The 20,348-nt window shown below is 39.0% G+C and overlaps 2 protein-coding genes across 4 annotated transcripts; both read left to right on the plus strand.

Annotated features, from left to right (window-relative positions):
* Nucleotides 1–1,495: 1,495 nt before the first annotated feature.
* Nucleotides 1,496–8,854, plus strand: LOC4352525 (probable serine/threonine-protein kinase SIS8). The gene is made up of 13 exons (XM_015764829.3): nucleotides 1,496–2,267; nucleotides 3,019–3,460; nucleotides 3,574–4,198; nucleotides 5,127–5,167; nucleotides 5,258–5,326; nucleotides 5,666–5,766; nucleotides 6,309–6,387; nucleotides 6,833–6,931; nucleotides 7,010–7,078; nucleotides 7,170–7,219; nucleotides 7,303–7,384; nucleotides 7,884–7,978; nucleotides 8,150–8,854. The coding sequence occupies exons 1-13, from the start codon at nucleotides 1,876–1,878 to the stop codon at nucleotides 8,280–8,282; spliced, it is 2,277 nt and encodes a 758-aa protein (XP_015620315.1). The 5' UTR covers nucleotides 1,496–1,875; the 3' UTR covers nucleotides 8,283–8,854.
* A 2,701-nt stretch (nucleotides 8,855–11,555) lies between these two features.
* LOC4352527 (ABC transporter C family member 10) lies at nucleotides 11,556–19,066 on the plus strand. 3 transcript variants are annotated; one of them, XR_010738178.1, is made up of 13 exons: nucleotides 11,556–11,994; nucleotides 12,331–13,742; nucleotides 14,078–14,398; nucleotides 14,468–14,554; nucleotides 14,794–15,387; nucleotides 15,487–15,651; nucleotides 15,744–16,038; nucleotides 16,206–16,420; nucleotides 16,568–16,877; nucleotides 17,418–17,478; nucleotides 17,563–17,802; nucleotides 18,138–18,292; nucleotides 18,738–19,066. XR_010738178.1 is itself a non-coding variant. In XM_015763212.3 (13 exons), exons 1-12 carry the CDS (start codon nucleotides 11,718–11,720, stop codon nucleotides 18,257–18,259), a joined length of 4,095 nt encoding a protein of 1,364 aa, XP_015618698.1. In that variant the 5' UTR covers nucleotides 11,556–11,717; the 3' UTR covers nucleotides 18,260–18,292; nucleotides 18,733–19,066. The 3 variants fall into 3 exon arrangements, 2 of the variants coding, with proteins under 2 accessions (XP_015618698.1, XP_015618697.1); XM_015763212.3 differs by having other exon boundaries at nucleotides 16,568–16,873; nucleotides 18,733–19,066; XM_015763211.3 differs by having other exon boundaries at nucleotides 16,568–16,873.
* Nucleotides 19,067–20,348: the final 1,282 nt, after the last annotated feature.

Here is a 20,348-nt window from a genome sequence, read left to right on the forward strand (position 1 = left end):
CCGTATATATGTAGGTACATACACCCCTGCGTTTTCTAACCCTCAAGAGAAAAATTGATTCCATGCTCAGATTCATAGCTGCTTTTTTTCCCCAAAGGAGGGCGTATCCGCTTGTGCAGGTAGCTACAGTCTTTTGTCCCTTAAAAGAGGTTGAGTAATAAATAGAGTACTTATCTCCACCTTTCTTATTCCTTTTTCTTTTAATTTCTGAGAACACCCTTCTTTTTTGTTGCCAATATATCTTGCAGCTTTTTTTAATAAGAGTGTAATAAATTAAAAACCAAGCTCTACGATACTATATCTTGGATATATTTGGTGTTGATATTGCTAGACCACAGAGGCAGGAAAAAAAAAGTAAGAGCCTCGTCGGCTACCTATATTCCCTAATAAGCCAAACTAATTTATTGGGAAATAAAAATTAATTCATAGGTAAAAGTTTTATATATTTGTTAGTAGTGGCTTAAAAGTCAAGGCTAAACAAAATTAAGATGAAAATATCTTAAAATAAACTTTAAAATTAAGTTCAAAAATTTAAATTTTAGCTTTTGTTTTAACTTATTAGACCAATCGATGGGGCTATAAGAACATAACAAGAGAAGGAAAAAAAAAATGAACTGCATTGTGGTCGGCAAACCTGTGGTCCCAGGAGAGGTTAAAAGTGCTAATCAAAAGCCATCCACAAAGGTTACCCTAAAAAACATCAACCAAGCAAAATTAATCCCAACAAGAAAAGATACACACACACACATAAAAGAAAAGGCAACATCACAGCTCTGAACACCAAACAAGCAGTGACAGGACAAACCCCAACCCAAAGCCAAAATTGTGGCAACACCAGGTAAGCAAAGCAGGTAGTAGTAGTAGTAGGATTAAGGTTGTCATTAGCAGAGTAAGCTAACCAATTTCCTCCCTTTCTTTTTTTTTTCTCTTGGAGATGACGACACAGGTTGGCATTGGCAGCAAGGTAGATGGATAGGGACAGAGACAGGCCCTGTGTGGATCATCACAACAAAAAGAGAAAGGCTGCGTTTAGTTCCACAACAAAATTAAAAATTTAAATAAATTAGAATGATGTGATAGAATAAATGAAAGTTTATGCGTAGAAAAGTTCGATGTGATGGAAAAATTAAAAGTTTGAAGAAAAAAAAGTTAGAATCTAAACAGGACCGAAGACAGTGAACAAACAAATTTAATTAAAATAACAGCACAAAATAAACAAACAAAGTAAATAAATTCAGATCCAAAAATTGGGAGACAATAGCAGAGCCCCCTTTTATTTTATTTTATTTTTTATTGCTAAGCTCACCAATCACAAGAGGAGTAGAAGAGAGAAGCCTCAAGAACAACTCACCAAGTCATCTCATTTCCCCATGCCTCATTATTAATTCCTCTCTCTCTCTCTGTCTCCTATCCCTGTATACTATTTTATTCTCCATTGTGTTTTTTTTTCTCTTTCTTTTTCTTTTTATTTTCACAAGCAAAATTCTTCTCTTTTGGGTGTTTGTGAGAGAGAGAGAGAGAGAGAGATTCCATTTCCACAATTCCACCCAACTTTGATGTACTTGTAGCAGTAGCAGCAGTAGAAGAAGCCAAGAACTGCTTGTGGAGAGCAAAAAGATCGATTTATTGCTGTTTTTTGGCTCGAGAAATCACTGGATATTGCAACTGGGGATCTCAGGAGGAGGAGGAGGAGGAGGATTCGGTCGAGTTCTTGAGCTCGAATCTGCCTCGGGAACCGCGCGAAGGAGCAGCCGCCCTTTGGAGCTCCGAGAGGTCGCGGCCGCGTGGTGGTGGTGATGCCGCGGCGAGCTCGATTTGGTTGAGATTTTGGGCGCCGATTTCGTGGCCGTGGCGGCGTCGTCGTCGGCGTCGGAGATGGAGGCGAGCGGCGAGGAGCTCCTGAAGAAGATCCGGGAGCTGGAGGTGGGGCAAGCGCAGCTCAAGCAGGAGATGTCCAAGCTCGGCGGCGCCGCCGCCGCCGCGGAGCGGAGGCGGTCGCAGTCGGTCTCGCCGCGGCGCGGCGCGGCGCCGCCGCCGCCGCACCAGCCGCCGCTGCCGGCGAGGCGGCTCTCCGGGGGGTTCGAGGGCGGGGCGCGCGCCTGGGCGCGCGGCTCCGCGTCGTTCCCGCACTCGTCGCCGCTGCAGCGCGAGGGCCGCGCCGCCGCGGCCGCGGGCGGCGGGTTGACGGAGAAGCAGTACACCAGGGTGTTGCAGTCGCTGGGGCAGTCCGTACACATTCTTGACCTCGAAGGGAAGATCATGTACTGGTGAGATTTTCTTCTTCTTGTTCTTTTTTTTTCATAGCATATGCTAAATGTTTGAGGAAATGCCGTGTTTGATGATGTAGGATGATCTAGTGTTGTCGTGTGCTTTAGATGAAGTGACCCGTATATCGGAATGTATCAGCTTGAGATTTAGGCTATTTTATCTCTTTCCAACTTTGAAACAGTACTAACCCCTAGAAGAGACTCTTGATGCATTTTGGTTGTGGTCTCATTTTCACCATGGATGGATTTAACAAGTTTGAGCAGCAGTACACGCACGTACTTGAAGTAACGAAACCTTACGCGTGTAAGGCTATAGTTTTTTTTTGACTGTGTTGAATCAAATAAATTTTGTAGTGGATGTCTAGATTTTAGTTGCTTTTAGTAATGAGTTTTTGCATTCTTTGAAAGGGAACTTTTACCAGATTGAAGAAGACATTAACTTCGGTAGTACATAGCAAAGCGATAAGGCATGTCGTAAGTTAGTGGATCAAGATCAGTAGTCAAGATTTGAGCTTAACTTGGTAAGCTAACACTGCTTATATGTAGATGTAATTGATATAATATTGTCTGACGCATATTGCTTGTGGATAGAACCATTTAGGAGTACGTTAGAAAAGAAACATAGTTCGATAAGCACATACCTACTCCTCAACTTTGTTATCATAAGCTTTGGTATTTTCTTGCAGTCTGCAATTGTGCACAGATCTTCTCTTCTCCTTCCTCATTAAACCTTGCATTTACTATGACGCAGGAATCGATCTGCAGAGAAACTGTATGGTTATCCAGCATCAGAAGCACTTGGTCAGGATGGCCTCATGCTGCTGATTGATTCCTGTGATATCAATGTGGTAAATGACATCTTCCGACGCATATCTCTGGGTGAGAGTTGGACCGGAAAGTTTCCAGTTAAGAACAGAGCTGGAGATAGATTTTCAGCTGTTGCCACCAACACTCCTTTTTATGATGAGGATGGCAGTTTGGTGGGCATTGTTTGCGTTTCAAGTGATTTGCGCACAATGGAGGAGATAATCAGTGGCCCTTCAATCTGTGCAAGGCCCCATCCAGAATCTTCTAGGACCTACTGTGAAGCTAGTTGCAGCAACAGCAATCGCAAAGCCAGTTTGTTGAGCAGAAGCCCATTTGACTCTCAGCAACCTTTGCAGTCTACTATAGCCTCCAAGATAACAAATTTGGTGAGTTCTTATTTCTAGCAAACAGCAGATATAAATACGAACTGCAATAAAATATTGTCTATGTTTATTTGTTCCTAGCATATTCCTTTTTGATTTTTAGAATAACAACACAGGCTACGAAGGTCACAAATAAAGTTCGTTCTAGAGTCAGGGCAGATGAAAATGGCATTGAGCGGGAAGGTGGTAGCGGTGAGAGTCATTGTTCTGATCGTGATGCCAAGGAGGAGCCAACGTCTAGTGGAACAACTACGCCAAGAGGGGACGCACCACGCGGAGCCTTTGCTACAGAAGAGAGTTCCCCTGGGAAAACTGCCAAAATGAACAGTGATGAATCAGAAGGAAAAGTAGGGTTCCACAGGATCTTGAGTTCAAAGGCAGAGGCACTGCTGAACAAGAAAGGGATATCATGGCCTTGGAAGGGGCGGGATAACGATGGACCTGATGTGAAGAACCAAGCAACCTGGCCGTGGTTGCATGGGGAGCAAGATGGCAGCCAGAATCATCAGAAAATTTCTGATTCTGCCATAACTCAAGATGGTCAAGGTGCTGAATATAACCAACCTAACAAAAATGAGGCATCAGGTTCCTGGTCCTCTTTCAACAATAACAGCACAAGCAGTGCAAGCAGCACGGGTAGTACTAATAGTAGTGCTCTTTACAAAGTAGATCATGAAGCAGATTGTTTGGATTATGAAATCCTGTGGGAAGACCTTGTCATTGGAGAACAAATTGGTCAAGGTAGTCCATTCTCCTTTTTTGAATGCTTCCTTAAAACCTTTGTGCATACAAGTATTGTATGGGAGTTTTTAAATTTTTTATGCACAGTTTCATTATTTCCATAGTATTTGTCCAAACTTGCCTTTTCTGCATAGAGTTAGTTTAGGATACCTACTATGCTCCCCTCTTCATTTTCTAAATCTATATCTGTTGCATAACCTCTTTTTATCAAGACAACTCTATAATTTATCGCTCGACCTTCTGATATTCTAAATAACGTTATTAGCATTTCTTGGCCTTCGAGATGTGATGTTCACCGTTACTATTTATAGTTCTAACTCATTAGAAATTAGTAAAACCTACAATATTATGGAAATAGTATTAGCTACAGTTATGCTCACCATATATGCATATACCCTTACCGTGTAATATCAAATTTATCTACTGTTTTGCTGAATTCTGTTTCTAAGTCCTTAGCTCTAACCTGAGTAGAACCAAACCATATAGTTGCTTTAACTCCTAATGAGAGCCTAGAGCTTTGGGCTCTTTGGATAGTATCAGTTTTAGTATGTTTTAAAATTTGCAGTCATTTTCTAGCTGACCAATCCCTAGGACTTCAAACATTAGGTAAACTTGCATCCACCAAGTAGGTTGCTCTTGAACTTTTCCAAACATTTGTGTTTGGACGCTTGTAAAGCTTCAAATAAGCTTTGTAGGTTAAGCTACTCTTCCAGGATCTCTCCATGTCTAGCCTAGAAACTCTGGAGCTGAAGCTTTTCTAGTGAAGCCATCGTCTATTCAGTTGCTAAGGCTTAGATGAAATTCAAAAATCTCAAAGGAGTGCAAGCATGACTAAAATCATATGAACGATTAAAATACACACCTGTTTGTAGTGTATTATGCTGAATGCCCTTTTAAATTGTGTCCCTCTCAATTTTGATCTCTGCAGGCTCGTGTGGAACAGTATATCATGCTTTGTGGTATGGCTCGGTATGTTCGATTGTTCCAATGTTTCATGAATAAGTGTTATATATTTACTTTTGCTATTAATTTCTTCATTTTCTGTGGCATGTTTTGCAGGATGTGGCTGTTAAAGTTTTCTCTAAGCAAGAATATTCAGAAGAAGTGATACAGACCTTCCGACAAGAGGTAGATTTCCATCTCCAGCTACAACATCTGAAAATAAACCTTGTCTCTCTTTCCAGTTGACTTTCTTTCTGTTGTTAAACCTGATTAGCAGTATAATTGTGATGCTTTCTTTTTAGTTTGAGAGGCTTAAAAGAAACTTGAAATGTAAAGCCAATTCAGGTTTTCAGGATGCCCATAAAACCTATCATTGCCATGGTTGCCAAGTATATTGATCTAAGTAAATATAAAAATAACATACTGAAAAAGTTTGAATATATTTGATGATTCTCAAACATGAATATGAAGTACTTTCAGTTTAAATATTCTACTTTTTGAATGTATATTGTTAATCCTGTGAAGGTATCCCTTATGAAGAAACTACGCCATCCTAATATACTTCTCTTCATGGGTGCGGTTACATCTCCACAACGCCTCTGTATCGTAACAGAGTTCCTCCCACGGTATATCCCCTACCTTTTAAAGACAGCTTAGATTTTTGAATTATCTAATTGATTACTATGTGTATGTAGTATTGCTCTCTTGCAAGGCTACCTGCAATTGAGCAGAGCTGCTTGTTTAAATTTGGTTATATCGTTGATTTTGTAATAAGTTATCAAGGAATTAATGTTTAAGGCCCTCCCCCCCCCCCCACCCCAACCAGACACACAAAAAAATAATTAAGGATAACATAGGAATCATTATCCCTTTCCCCTTGATAAGCATATTATGATGACAGTGATGGACTAAAGAAATTGAAGCGGGCCACTCTATTATTATGCACCGTGCAGTGTTTGGCCTGGGAACAAAATCTTAGGTTCACTCTTTAGAAATGATTTTTCCAGCTACAGATAGATGTATTGCCTACCATAATAATAAATCAAGACTTCGCTAAAAGTTTTACTTGGATTGGTTCTATTCATATTTTGAATAGCTGATCCTTTTCTTGTACTTACACAATATTTCATCTAGGTCTCATTTTCATCACATTGTTTCTCGAATGCAGTGGAAGTTTGTTTCGCTTACTTCAAAGGAACAATACCAAGTTGGATTGGAGACGACGTGTTCACATGGCTTTAGATATTGTAAGTTCATTTAATTTAATTTGTGAACATAAGTTATATATGGATTTTTGTCATATATCAAGTCAGCAACAGATCCAAGGTTTAGTAAAAGTTGCAGTAAATGATAGGGCAACCAGTGCAACATTCTCTGATCGCAGTGTCTAATAATAGATATTGAGTAAAGTTAGAATCTAAAAGTTTTTTTATTGACCGAAAGAATCAAAAGGTGATTGTGCTGCATGAACTTGAAAGTTGAATTGCAACATCGCATGTAAAAAAAAGCCACGTGTCTCAGCAAGTAGTTTTGGGCCAGCTCAGTTTTGCTTCATATTTGAGTGATGAACTTGTTAATCTCTGTATAATTAATATTTTTTTATTATCTTACATTTGTTTGCCATATGTATAATTCTTTAGCAGTTGTTAGTTAGTTTTTTTTTTTATTTTTTTTAAAAAAATACTTCTACAGGCAAGGGGGATGAACTATCTTCACCATTTCAGCCCACTTATTATTCATCGGGATTTAAAATCATCCAATCTTTTGGTTGATAAGAACTGGACTGTCAAGGTACAGTGAAGTTAATTTGCATTCCAGGCCTTTTTGCTTTTTTTGCTTGCCGCCTCACATTTTATCCGACTTAATCAGGTTGCAGATTTTGGTCTTTCACGTCTCAAGCGTGAAACATTCCTGACAACAAAAACTGGAAAAGGAACAGTAAGTACCAGCATGCATAATGTGATTAGCAGAAGAGCTTTCCCTTGCAGTTTGCCCTGATTAACTCTATTGATGTTGACTTGATATCCAGCCACAATGGATGGCTCCAGAGGTGTTGCGCAATGAGCCTTCTGACGAGAAGTAAGTTGGGACAGTCCTAATCAATAAAAAATCCTAGTCATGTCTGTAGAAAATGATTACTAATGCTTTCCATTGCTATATAGGTCTGATGTTTATAGTTATGGGGTCATCCTGTGGGAGCTTGTTACTCAGAAGATACCCTGGGAAAATCTTAATTCGATGCAGGTATATTCTTTTGTCTTTAAAACTTATTTTGACCATATGTTTGGTTATAGTTATGACCACTAGATTGTTAAGAGCAATATTTATTTTAGCAGCTTCATGTAATGTAAAAAAATATTTGGATGACAGTTATCGTAGAAGTAAGCAATAGAATTAACCATTTTTGTCGGCTACATTGCTTTTCCTTTCATTTTGGTACTACAACATGAGCTAGGGCCTAGGAGATGGTGCATATGGATGTTGAATCAAACTCTTTGAATGTAATGCTGGTATGATTGTTCACCCAGAAATTTGAACTTTGGGCTTACAAGAAACAGTTATTGTCTTTTTGTATTTGTGATTTTGTAGAGACCAGAAATTTCCCAAGATAGTGATATTTTACTGAGTAGCCCAGCATGTTTGCGCGTTGTAACTCTTATTGGGCTAATTCTTTCTTATATCATACTTGTTGTCAAAGTTTTGACTAGGGTCGTATTAATTTGTGAGACTGTTTCTTATGTAGGTCATTGGTGCAGTTGGTTTCATGAACCACAGGTTGGAGATTCCTAGTGAAACAGATCCTCAGTGGACATCACTTATCCTGAGTTGTTGGGAAACGTATGCACTCTTTTTTCCCTTTGCTTTTTACGGTTCATGAAAAGTTACCTTTTTTCTTTATTATGTCTTTTGATGGACTTGAACTTCTCAAACCCTTATCTTCATTGAATGAAGTTGTATTCTCTTGCCTGTTACATTTTCTGATGACAAACATATCCTTGCTGTGAACAGTGACTCACAACTCCGTCCATCGTTCCAACAACTTCTGGAGAGACTTCGAGAGCTGCAAAGGCAGTACAATGTCCAGACTCAGATGCAGCGAAATGCATCCGCTGCTGCAAAAAATAGCAGCATTGAGGAATGAATGGAGATCCCTTATGAGGCGAACGATCAATTGACACAATTTTGCAGGCGGTGCAGCGACACGCTAGCCTGATCAGGATTCGCACCTCCCGCGTGGTTACTGCTGATGATGCTGATTGATACAGCCATTGCTGAAGATTGAGCAAGACGAGGGAGCTGCCTCCTGAATCCTCTTGGCCTGAAGTTCCACCTGCAGCTTCGGAATTCTGACCAAGGTAGAGAGTACTGGAGCTGAGGCTGGCACTTTTGGTGAATTCTTCCATGACAACTCCAATTTATGCCTAGTCGAATGTCGACCAAGCTCGACTCTGTAACGCGAAGGCGACAATGATCTTGTGTAGATTGTTCTGACGATCGACAACCAAATTGTATTCGAGTTGCTGATCCTGATTATGCATGAAAGTTGCACCATCAACATTGTAAGGTTCAACCTGTTCTTTTGTTCTGCTCTGATTCCTTCTCTGTTACTGTAACCATGTTGTTTAGAATCCCATCAGAACCCAATCATTCTTGCTACTTCGACCATGGATGGAAGAAATATGGAATTGTGCCTTCAATTTCACATTATTCAAACTTTGGCTGCAAATAATTTAAATGTCATCTAAGAAATACCCAGTAGCATTATTAGATTTGACATCTGTTTTTAAGTTTTAACACGAATTTATTCATAAAGATTGAAGTTAAGGGAAACATTTCTTAAATGTCCTACTTGTATTCTGCCCCCTCCCCCATCGCCTGATTGGTCAAATTTTGATTTTTAAATCGCTTGAATTTCTCTAGTCGTTTGATTAACTGAAATTGATTGGATTCCCCGTGCATTTGTAAGTGGTGTCCTAGAAATACTTATATTTATGTACCAAGTTTGAAAAGTAGAAATGTTTATGTTTCAGAATAGAGGGAGTAGCAGGCAAAAGATGAAATGCTAGTGGTTAGAGTTTGTAAAATCAAGTATCTGCAAAGTGAGAGTAATTGAAAGCTGATGGTGTTTCATTTTACTGGTACTTTGTTCAGGTGAAATTTCAAAAAAAAAAAAAATACAAGGATAAAAAAACAAAAACATTATTATCCCAAAAAGAAAAAAAATGGTTCACGTGCTATAATATTTGTGCGATTCCCACATGGGCCTAAGGCCCAGCCCAATTAGATGGGCCTGGACCATGTGAAATTAAAACAGCACGCTCCGGGTTGATTTTTTTTTCATTTTTTATCAAAATTTTTACAAAATATGAATCTAGATTTTAAAGATCGTCTCCTAAAGGGCATGAGGCGTGTCCAGATTTGTAAATTTTCAAAACGGAAAATTATTTTTTTTTATAAATATTAATTAAAAAATGTAAAAACAAAAAAAAATCCTCTAGGTTTCGGAGGTGGGCAAGCGACGTCTGTCTCTTTCCTCATTCCTCACCCCCTCCACTCCATCGCCGATGGTGACCGTGACGCAACCAGTGGCGGCGAGGAGGCTGGTGCCTTGGGTGGAGGAAGACAGTGGCGGTCATGATAACTGAGGTAGACCCCCGCTGCGAGAACCCTGACCTCCTCAACGCCATAAGGTATACAATATTACGTACAATGCGCGCAAAAGTTGCACATTGCCCCTCTGATGGAGAATTGGGCAACGAAAAAAGTGTTAAATTATCAAGTTTCTAAGGGATGGGGTTGGAGTTTGGAGGGGATGCGGCGGAGGGTTGGCGGTTGTTTTTGTCATTTCTACTTTTTGGTGATTTAGTTCACACTAAAATTGGAACGATGTGACGGAAAAGTTGGAAGTTTGTGTGTGTAGGAAAGTTTCGATGTAATGGAAAAGTTAAAGGTTTGAAGAAAAAATTTGGAACTAAACAAGGGCTAAGATGAAGAGAGATGTCTGAGGTTTTTGCTGCAAAGATTTCAGTTCTGTAGGTCTCAGGTACATAGATCATAGAAAATTATATATGAGTATTTTTCTGTATAGAAATTGTTCAGGATTTTTATGCTTCTTTGCCTATATGAGCCTATGGCAAAGGTCGCTTACTGTTTACTGTTTAGTGGTTACTGCGATGTTTTGTAACGATAAATAGATCAAAAGATGTGAGCACTTACTAGTTACTTTGCTCACTCAATGTTTTGTATCACCACATGGATCATGGATAAGAGTACTTACTGGTGATTGCTTACCACTGAGGCACTGACGGGTTTTGTGTTTCTACAATCTACATATATCATGGATGTAGCTACTTCAATTACTGATCCATATAATGTTAGTGACTTGTATTGGTTAATTGATGTATGTGCTTCTGTCAGGAGAAATATGGTTTTTGCCTCTTACAACTTTTGCTCTTTTGTTGAAATTTGACACATACAAAAAAGTTTAGGTCTCCTTTAGTTTGAAGGATTTTTGGAGGAAAAACATAGGATTTGAAATCCTATAGGAAGATCTACTATTCATCTGTTTGGAAAATGGAAAGAGGAATTGAGTATAGGAAAAGTAAACGAATGGTTCCTTTTGCCAACAATTCCGTACGAATTCAAGCATCCACTTACGTTCCTTTGGATTGAAGGACTTCTATAGAAAATTTGAAGGATTCAAATCCTTAGAATTTTTTTCTAATTTGCTTGTTTGGAAGATAGGATTGGAGGTAAACAGATTCCTTTGGATTGCAATCCTATACCTCAATTCCATAAGAAATCTACATATGAGATCAAACTTCATTTTAATTTTTGTTTGAGAAAGTTTAATGCATCTTGTATATGTCTCTCTTCTTTCTCTGTAGATTCCATCAAAATTCCTACGTTTTCTCCTGTGAGCCATCCAAATAGATCATTTTTCAAATTCATGTGTTTTTAATTCCAATAGGTTTCCGTAGCACGTCATATATCAATCATGTGTTTTTCTTATTTGTGTGTTTTTAAAAACCTTCGTTCCAAAGGAGCCCATCTCTTTCCAAACGACGACATCTCTTTGATATTTTCCCTACATTTTTTAAAACTATTTTTTCCTACATTTCTATTTTAGAAACGCATGCGCTCACAACGCGCGCGCACTCACATCTATAAACACGCACGCACGACCTACCCTTATGAGCATCTCTGGAAGTCTAGACCGGCATATCTTGAGATTAACGAAGTCACTATAGGCGTCTCGCTGTTGACGCCTCGACGGATACGTCTTCTACCACTGAGAGAATAATTAGCCATAAATGCGACTTATCGTATTTCTACAAAATTTCCTATTTCTACCTAAATTGCTAAAAAAAAAGACGTTGCACTTTTGACTAGTGGCCCACATGTCAGTGAGGCTAGGTCCGATCCTAGGGCGGCGTCAGAGGAGGAGCTCTTTTGTAGCGACACACTCGCGCACTCGGCGGCGCCGCCGTCTTTGCCGTTGCCGCCTTCCCCCGTCGAATTCGCTTCACGCCCGGAGCTAGAGCTAGCTCCGGCGAGCCAGCGGTGGCGGTGCGAGATGAGCGCCGCCGTGTTGGGAGGAGCAGCCGCAGCCGCCGCGGCGCCATTCCTTGATCGTTCGTTCCCGCCGCGTCGCGACGTCGACGGCGTTCCCGGCCGCCACCCCGGGATCGCGCGGCGGCGCCCCCCGCCGCTTCTGCTCGCCTCCGCCTCCGCCGCCGCCGCACGACGCCGTCCCGTCCGACATGCGTCGCCGCGTTCGCTGGCTCCCTCCCCACCTGCGGCACCGGCCGGCCTGCAGCCGCAGCGCTGCCACGTGGCCGGCACGACGCGAGGTGAATGTGAATTCTCCTCTCACCGCCTCTCTTCTCTAACCAAAGTCTAAAAATGATTAATTCATTTTTCAACTGTCCTGAATTACGCAAGTCCAAAAGTCTGGGAAGTCTGAATCGCACAATTCATTGAATCCAAAAGTCTTGAGTCGATTCACCGATTCCGATTTCCGGAAGAGTGTGCTTTAAACTGTCTTGAATTACACAATTTATTGTTTCTTCTGAACCTGAATTTGTGTGCTAAGTTTGGAGATGAGGTTTATTGGCAAGTACTATTCGATTATACATAAAACATTTTTTTTATTTAGCTTCTTTTTTCTAATTAAAGAGCTGACACAGCCTACAAAGCAACCGGATTGCACAGCCTGCTAAACAATGAAGCCAATCACCATGATTTCGATTCTAAGAGATCAGTTTCTCCATTTTCAACGGCTGGATTTTTCAGCAAGATGTTGTTTTGGTGGATGAATCCCTTGATTAAGAAGGGTTATGAGAAGCCTCTTGAAGAGACAGACATACCTGCTTTGGGTATTGAGGATGAAGCAGGCACACAATACTCAATGTTCATGAACAAAATCGATGCCAGTAAATCATCTCTTTTCTGGATAATTGTTTCGTGCTACAAGAGGGAGATTCTTGTTTCTGGGTTCTTTGCATTGCTCAAGGTGCTTACTCTGTCTGCTGGTCCATTATTCCTGAAGGAGTTCATCAATGTGTCTTCAGGAAAAGAAGCTTTCAAGCATGAAGGCTTTGTCATAGTTCTTGGACTTCTTTTCTCCAAATGCCTAGAATCACTAGCCCAGAGACAGTGGTATTTTCGCACGCGAAGAGTGGGTGTTCAAGTGAGATCACTCTTGTCAGCTGCGATTTATCGAAAGCAACAGAAATTGTCATGCTCTGCCAGCACAGAGCATTCTTCTGGGGAGATAATGAACTATCTCATGGTGGACACCTACAGGATTGGGGAATTCCCTTTCTGGTTCCATCGTACATGGACTACAGGACTCCAGCTTTGTATTGCCTTGATGGTACTGTATAATGCTGTCGGTCCTGCAACAGTAGCATCTGTTTTTGTTATAGTGCTGACTGTGATGTTGAATGCCCCTCTAGCCAAGCAATTGCAAAACATCCAAAGTAAACTCATGGAAGCTCAAGATATGAGGTTGAAAACTATGTCCGAGTCACTCACAAACATGAAGGTCTTGAAGCTTTATGCATGGGAGAACCATTTCAAGGGTGTTATAGAACAATTGAGGGAGTTGGAGCTAAAGTGGTTGTCAGCATTCCAGCTGGGAAAAGCGTATACTAGTGTTCTTTTCTGGGCATCACCTGCACTTGTTTCAGCTGCAACATTTCTAGCATGCTACTTTCTAGGAGTCCCACTTGATCCCAGCAACGTGTTCACCTTTGTAGCTGCACTGCGTCTCGTGCAGGATCCTATCAATCATATTCCAAATGTCATCGGGTCTGTAATCCAAGCAAGGGCTGCCTTCAATCGGTTAAACGAATTTCTTGGTGCATCTGAGCTACAAAAGGATCAAGTTTCGATGGAGTATTCTGCACATAGCCAGTATCCTATAGCAATCAAATCTGGCTGTTTCTCATGGGATAGCTCTGAAAATTATAATCTGAGGAATATTAATTTGATGGTGAAATCAGGGACAAAGGTAGCAATCTGTGGTGAGGTTGGTTCTGGAAAATCGTCTCTTTTGGCAGCTATTCTGGGAGAAGTCCCAAGGACAGATGGAGTGGTATATTTTTTATGTTCCCTATTTCACAGTTTGTTCCTGTCAAATTTATCACATACTGTTGTTAACCTCCTTTTCTACCATCAACTTATGTATGTTTACAACATTCTTATAACATGGTTATACAGTTATGATTTACTCTATTTCGTTGCAATATGAACTAAACTTGTAGTAATGAAGGGCTAGTTTTTGTTCCATCAAACTAAATCACTTTGTTTGATTTCGGTTTTTTGAGTAATGATGTGCTAGTTTGTTGGTTACTGGTATGCCCATAAGTGTGGGCTATTATATTGCTTTTGTTTTTAAACACTAATTTAATTTGTTGAGCATAATTGCAGATTCAAGTTTCTGGTAAAATAGCATATGTTTCTCAGAATGCATGGATCCAAACAGGATCTGTGAAGGACAATATACTTTTTGGTTCTACCATGGACAAGCCAAGATATGAAGAGACTCTTAAGTTTTGTTCACTGGTGCATGACCTTGAAATTTTGCCCTTTGGTGACCTTACTCAAATCGGGGAAAGAGGAGCAAATCTTAGTGGAGGGCAGAAGCAACGCATTCAATTAGCTCGTGCATTGTATCACGATGCGGATATTTATCTTTTAGATGACCCTTTCAGCTCTGTCGATGCACATACAGCTACAAGTCTTTTTAATGTAAGTTGGCGGGCTTCTCGGTTATGTTGCATGCATTTTGGGTTCTCTTAAAGCTCACTTTCACTGTAGGAATATGTGATGGGAGCTTTGTCGGAAAAGACGGTTCTGCTAGTAACACATCAAGTGGAGTTCTTGCATGCATTTGATTCTGTTCTAGTAAGTATTCATGCTTTCTTGAGCAATTTGCGTTTTGATAACGTCATGATGCCTCAATAACCACTTATATTCTAGTATTAAGTATTCATGCTTTGTTGAGCAATTTGCATTTTGATACTGTCATGACTCATGATGCCTCAATAATCACATATACTCGTGTCCGCTTCGTTGTTCGCCCATCCACACTCCTCAATAATCTGGTTATTTTGTTAATAGAGAGTAAGATGTTTTTTCCACAGTTAATGTCCCAAGGACAGATTATGCATGCTGCTTCTTACCAAGAGCTCCTATTATCTTCCAGAGAATTCCAGAACCTTGTGAATGCACATAAAGATATTGTCAACTTTCCAAACGATAACATGGTGGACTACAATGGAGATAAGAGCCCCTTCAAAAGGGAGACTGCTGTTGTTCTTGATGGGGGGAAAGAATCCATCAAGAATGCAGAATTTGATCAACTAATTAGGAGAGAAGAGAGGGAAATTGGTGGCACTGGTCTGAAGCCTTATTTGATGTATTTGGGCCAGAATAAGGGCTACATATATGCTACTCTTGTAGCTATAGCTAACATTGCATTCACATCTGGACAATTAGCACAGAACTCATGGCTTGCAGCCAATATTCAAAATCCCGGTGTAAGCACATTTAATCTGGTTCAGGTGTATACGGCCATTGGAATTGGTTCAATCATGTTCTTACTATTTAGAGCTCTGTTGGCAGTTGATCTAGGTCTTCAGACATCAAGGTCTTTATTTTCCCAACTACTTACTGCCCTATTTCGTGCACCAATGTCTTTCTTTCATTCCACTCCAATTGGAAGGATACTTAGCCGTGTAAGTACTCAAAAAGTTATGAAGTTATATCTTTCTCACTCCAATTTAATTCACGGTAATTCTAATGTGTGTGGCAAGTAATAATGTTCCTTCATGCAGGTATCTTCTGACTTAAATGTAATCGATCTTGATGTCCCGTTTACTTTATCTTTCAGTATTAGTGCCACACTTAATGCTTATATCAATTTGGGTGTTTTATGTTTCTTTACCTGGCCAATTTTGTTTATTGCTGCACCCATAATCATTATGGCCGTCAGATTGCAGGTCAGTCTGTTCAATACTTGTTTTTCTTGGATGAATTTAGAAATCTTTTATTGTTTTCTTATTAATAGTTTTGATGAAACATTGTACTGCAGAGATACTATTCAGCCTCTTCAAAAGAATTGATGCGGATCAATGGCACTACAAAATCTCTTGTTGCCAATCACCTTGCAGAATCAATTTCAGGAGCAGTTACAGTAAGAGCCTTTAAGCAAGAAGGTCGTTTTTTTGCTAGATTTTTGGAGCTTATTGACAATAATGCAAGCCCATCATTTCATTGTTTCGCTGCAACTGAATGGTTGACTCAACGTTTGGAGATAATGGCTACTACTATTCTTTCATCATCTGCTTTCGTCATCACTCTTCTTCCCCAGGGAACATTAAGTCCCGGTGAGATACATGTTAACTCGGTCTCCAAATGTGATCATAAAATTTAGCTTATTTATGTAGTTCTTCATCATATAATACTATTCGTGTTGCTTTCTTTTTAAGAGTTACCTAAGGCATGATTGGAGAAGTAAATTAATAATTGTTAATTTTTGTCTCTGCTTTTACAGGTGTTGCAGGGATGGTGCTTTCTTATGGTCTTTCACTAAACATGTTATTCCTTTTCTCCATTCAAAATCAGTGTTCCCTTGCAAACCAAATAATTTCTGTTGAAAGGATAAGCCAATACATGGATATTGTGAGTGAGGCACCAGATATTGTGGAAGACAATCAACTTCCGGTTGATTGGCCCTCGATTGGTAGCATAGTACTTGAAGATTTGGAGGCAAGTGTGGAAAAACTAATTCCGTATGACTTATCCATGAAACTTTATCAGTAATTACTTTATGGATCAAGTGTTCATAATCATTATGAAAGATGAAAATTAAACTTCTGCATGCTCCAAAAGCCTGATCAATATTTATTTCAGCAGGTTAAATATACTCAAGATGCTTCTCCAGTACTGAAAGGAATTTCTTGCACATTTCAAGGCGGGGATAAAATTGGGATAGTTGGTCGAACAGGAAGTGGAAAGACAACTTTGATAAATGCAATTTTCCGGCTTGTCGAGCCTTCTGGAGGAAAGATAACCATTGATGGTCAAGACATTACAACAATGGGCTTACATGACTTACGATCTCGAATTGGTCTTATTCCTCAAGATCCTATACTTTTCAATGGTTCCATAAGATACAATTTGGATCCTCATGGGCATTTCTCGGACAAACAAATCTGGGAAGTAGGTACTCCATATGTGGTTATTAAATTTTGATCCTTTTGTTCTTTTAATGATGTACAATAAATAATAAATTTTAAAAATAACACATAAAGAATACATGCTCAGAAAGCCACATGCATCATTAAGTTACTTTATTAATCAATAAAATAATCTAATTTTCTGTAGGAAATAATGCTTAAAATTTTCAAACTATACCCAAGATGGGATGCTTCTCAGTGGCCAGGACATCTGTTGTCCTCTTGAGTGCTATTTTAACTACAGTTATCTAAATTTACATTTGTATACGAGAAATCTAGCATGTTCTGGCTGCGTGAACATTGTATCTCTTTGTTGACAAAATAAATAATAAAATGCAGAACTTTCTTGAATGGTGTTGGACTCTCAATTACCATGCAAATCTTACACTGAAATCTCAAAAGTTCACTCTTGAAACTTTAACAGAAAGAAAGTAATGTGATTTTCCACAATTTAAGTAATCGTTCCCCACTTCCCCTTCTCCCAATGTTGAAAGCTAAATAGGTTCTTTTACATTATAATTTGCAAGGTTCTAGGAAAATGTCAACTTGATGAAGTAATTAATGAGAAGAAAGGGTTGGATTCACTTGGTATGTGTTTCACCTCACGTCCTCATTCTCAGTTCTGTGTATAAACAGTTTCATTTTTGTAATGCATTTCCTTTATTTGTTTAGTTGTGGAAGGAGGATCAAACTGGAGCATGGGCCAAAGGCAGCTACTTTGCTTGGGCCGTGCCCTCCTGCGACGAAGCCGCATCTTGATCCTTGACGAGGCTACAGCATCAATGGACAATGCAACTGATGCTGTCATTCAGAAAACCGTCAGGACAGAATTAAAAGACAGCACAATCATCACAATCGCGCATCGGATTCCAACAGTGATGGACTGCACCAGGGTACTTGTTGTCAATGATGGTATGAATGCATCTAAAATAGTGTCATTGGCGTTTACAAGAAGTTTTGCCCATAGTACCCAAACTAGAATGAGACTAGGTTTGAACCGTATGAATGATTTTGAAAAAAAGCTTCGAAAGTCATGCTATATTTAATTCCATCAGCTCTTAGATAATCCATGTGCTGCAAATTCATGTCAAACCATCAGTTTTCTGTAGAATTCAGAGATACCATTTTCCTCCATCAAACATGATAGAACTCTTATGCAGGGAATATAACATGCTAGAAGGTTGTTCTGTTAAATATTTTCCGAACTCTCTTATGAATGTTCCATGTTAAATCTTTGGCCGCTGCAGGGGAAATGGTCGAGTATGAAGAGCCCCAGAAACTGATGCAGACTGAAGGATCCTTTTTCAAGGAACTCCTCAATGAATACAGGCTGCAGATATCAAGAGCAGGCTTGCAGATTTCCTCCTGAAGAAATGTCATGAATGGGATCCTCTTGCTCCAGGTATATTCACTGAATCACTGTATCATTCTCTATGCATTCTGAACAACACTGCAAGAGCAAATTCAATCTAACCATTTCTTTTGCCAATAAATGTTGATGTTCAGATAATGAATGGATGAATCTCATACTGACCCATACAATCTAGTACTTGCTTGCTAGCAAATAAATCAATAGATTGTACTCCCTCCGTTTTTAATATATGACGTTGTTGACCTTTTAGATGTGTTAGAACATTCGTCTTATTCAAAAAATTTATGTAATTATCTTTTATTTTATTATGACTTGATTTATTATCAAGTGTTCTTCAAGCATGGCTTATTTTTTTTTATATTTACACAAAATTTTTAAATAAGACGAATGGCTAAATATTTATCAAAAAATCGACGACGTCATATATTAAAAACCAGAGGTAGTAATTAAGTTCGTCAACTTTTGGACAGTGCAGCCATGCAGGGAGGGGATTGGATCAGTGGTGACCGGCGGCGTTGTTTACCTCTTGAACACCGGAGCTCTGTTGCGGTGGTTAGTGCACTGGAAGGAAGAACGCAGCCGGCGTTCATGGCAGTGACGCCTTGGTGGCCGCTTCCCCAAAATTCGACTGTTATTTGAGGGGGGGGGGGGGCGTGTATGCTTCCAACTTTCCAAATTTTGAATTTGTTCAAGAGAAAAAGGTCGATTGTCTTGAGTTCCCAATTATGTGGTATATTGATTGAATTTTGCAAATTTCAAGCATCCCCGGCCAGTTTGAAATGAGGTCGCGAGGTGCAGTTCAAATGGTCTGTTTGAGATATGTTGGCTTTTGTTCAAAATTATGAAGGAAAAGAAGTAAAATGGGAGGCCTCTCAAGCGAGAAAAGAGTATCTCTTTAAAGACGAAGTCGTTCTCCTCCACCTCCACCTAAAAAGCTTTCCCTATAAAACCCGTCTATGTAAAAAACTGTTATATAAAAGTCTAATAATTGTAAAGAAACTTTAGAGCCCACTGGATCTAATGCTCTCGCTAAACTGAATAAAAAACATTTTACAATGCACAAATTTATAATAATACTCCCTCCGTTTCAGAATATAAGTCGTTTTGACTTTAGTCAAAGTCAAACTACTTCAAGTTTAACTAAGTTTGTAAACAAATATAGTAATATTTACAACTATTAATTTCATTAAATCTATAATTAAATACATTTTCATAATATATTTGTCTTGAGTTAAAAATGTTACTACGTTTTTCTACAAACTTGGTCAAACTTGGAGTAGTTTGACTCTGACCAAAGTCAAAACGAATTATAATAATTTTTGCAAAACTGAACTTGTTGTGGAAGCTATTTCTATGCTTTTCAGGAACAGTTTGCAAAATTATAGAGTGCAAACTACGCTGTTAATAATTATTATGGTAAAATTGTCTAAAATTCTGTTGACATTCCAGATCACAAAATGACATTATTTGTGTCCTCAGTTGGCGTCAAGTTGGATGGTATCTACTCAAATTTCTCTTTTAAGAATTAATTATAATAAAATTGCACTTCTGGCAACAGAAGTATGGGCAAGAGTGCAGAATTTCCTCAAAAGATAAAAAAAAACATGAAGTAATAATAAGTGTAATTTTACGAAAACAAGTCATAAAACCATCGTTTTACAATACCAAATGGCAACAGAAGCACTACTAACGAAAACTGTTACAAAAGGTACTATATTTTTTGCACGACAGGATATAGAATTTTAGGCTTTTAAAGCTTATTATTATAACTACATTTCTTTTAACGGCTACAAGTACATTTTTGTGATATTATAGAATTGTGAAACTTACTTCCATCTTTGAGAGAGAGAGAGAGAGAGTCCCATTGGTTATTCTAATAAGCCAAAACCAAATCCAAAATTTGAATTCTCAAACTTAATTTTGATTTTAATTTTAAGATATTTTCAATGTAGTTTTTTTTAAGTATTGCCTTTTAAGTCACGAAGAACATATATATATATATATAAAGTTTTACCTATAAATTAATTTTTATTTTCTAATAAACTGTTTTAGCTTATTAGGAAATATGAGCAACCGATAAGAACTG

The sequence above is a fragment of the Oryza sativa genome, chromosome 12, assembly GCF_034140825.1.
Source record: "Oryza sativa Japonica Group chromosome 12, ASM3414082v1".
In the NCBI taxonomy this organism is placed as follows: domain Eukaryota; kingdom Viridiplantae; phylum Streptophyta; class Magnoliopsida; order Poales; family Poaceae; genus Oryza; species Oryza sativa.

Coding starts and splice junctions, on each gene's coding strand:
- LOC4352525 (XM_015764829.3), top strand. CDS start 1,876: ATGGAGGCGAGCGGCGAGGAGCTCCTGAAGAAGATCCGGGAGCTGGAG. Junction 3,461..3,573: donor CCTCCAAGATAACAAATTTG/GTGAGTTCTTAT, acceptor ATAACAACACAG/GCTACGAAGGTCACAAATAA. Junction 4,199..5,126: donor TGGAGAACAAATTGGTCAAG/GTAGTCCATTCT, acceptor TGATCTCTGCAG/GCTCGTGTGGAACAGTATAT.
- LOC4352527 (XM_015763212.3), top strand. CDS start 11,718: ATGAGCGCCGCCGTGTTGGGAGGAGCAGCCGCAGCCGCCGCGGCGCCA. Junction 14,399..14,467: donor CAGCTACAAGTCTTTTTAAT/GTAAGTTGGCGG, acceptor CTTTCACTGTAG/GAATATGTGATGGGAGCTTT. Junction 17,479..17,562: donor GAAAGGGTTGGATTCACTTG/GTATGTGTTTCA, acceptor TTATTTGTTTAG/TTGTGGAAGGAGGATCAAAC.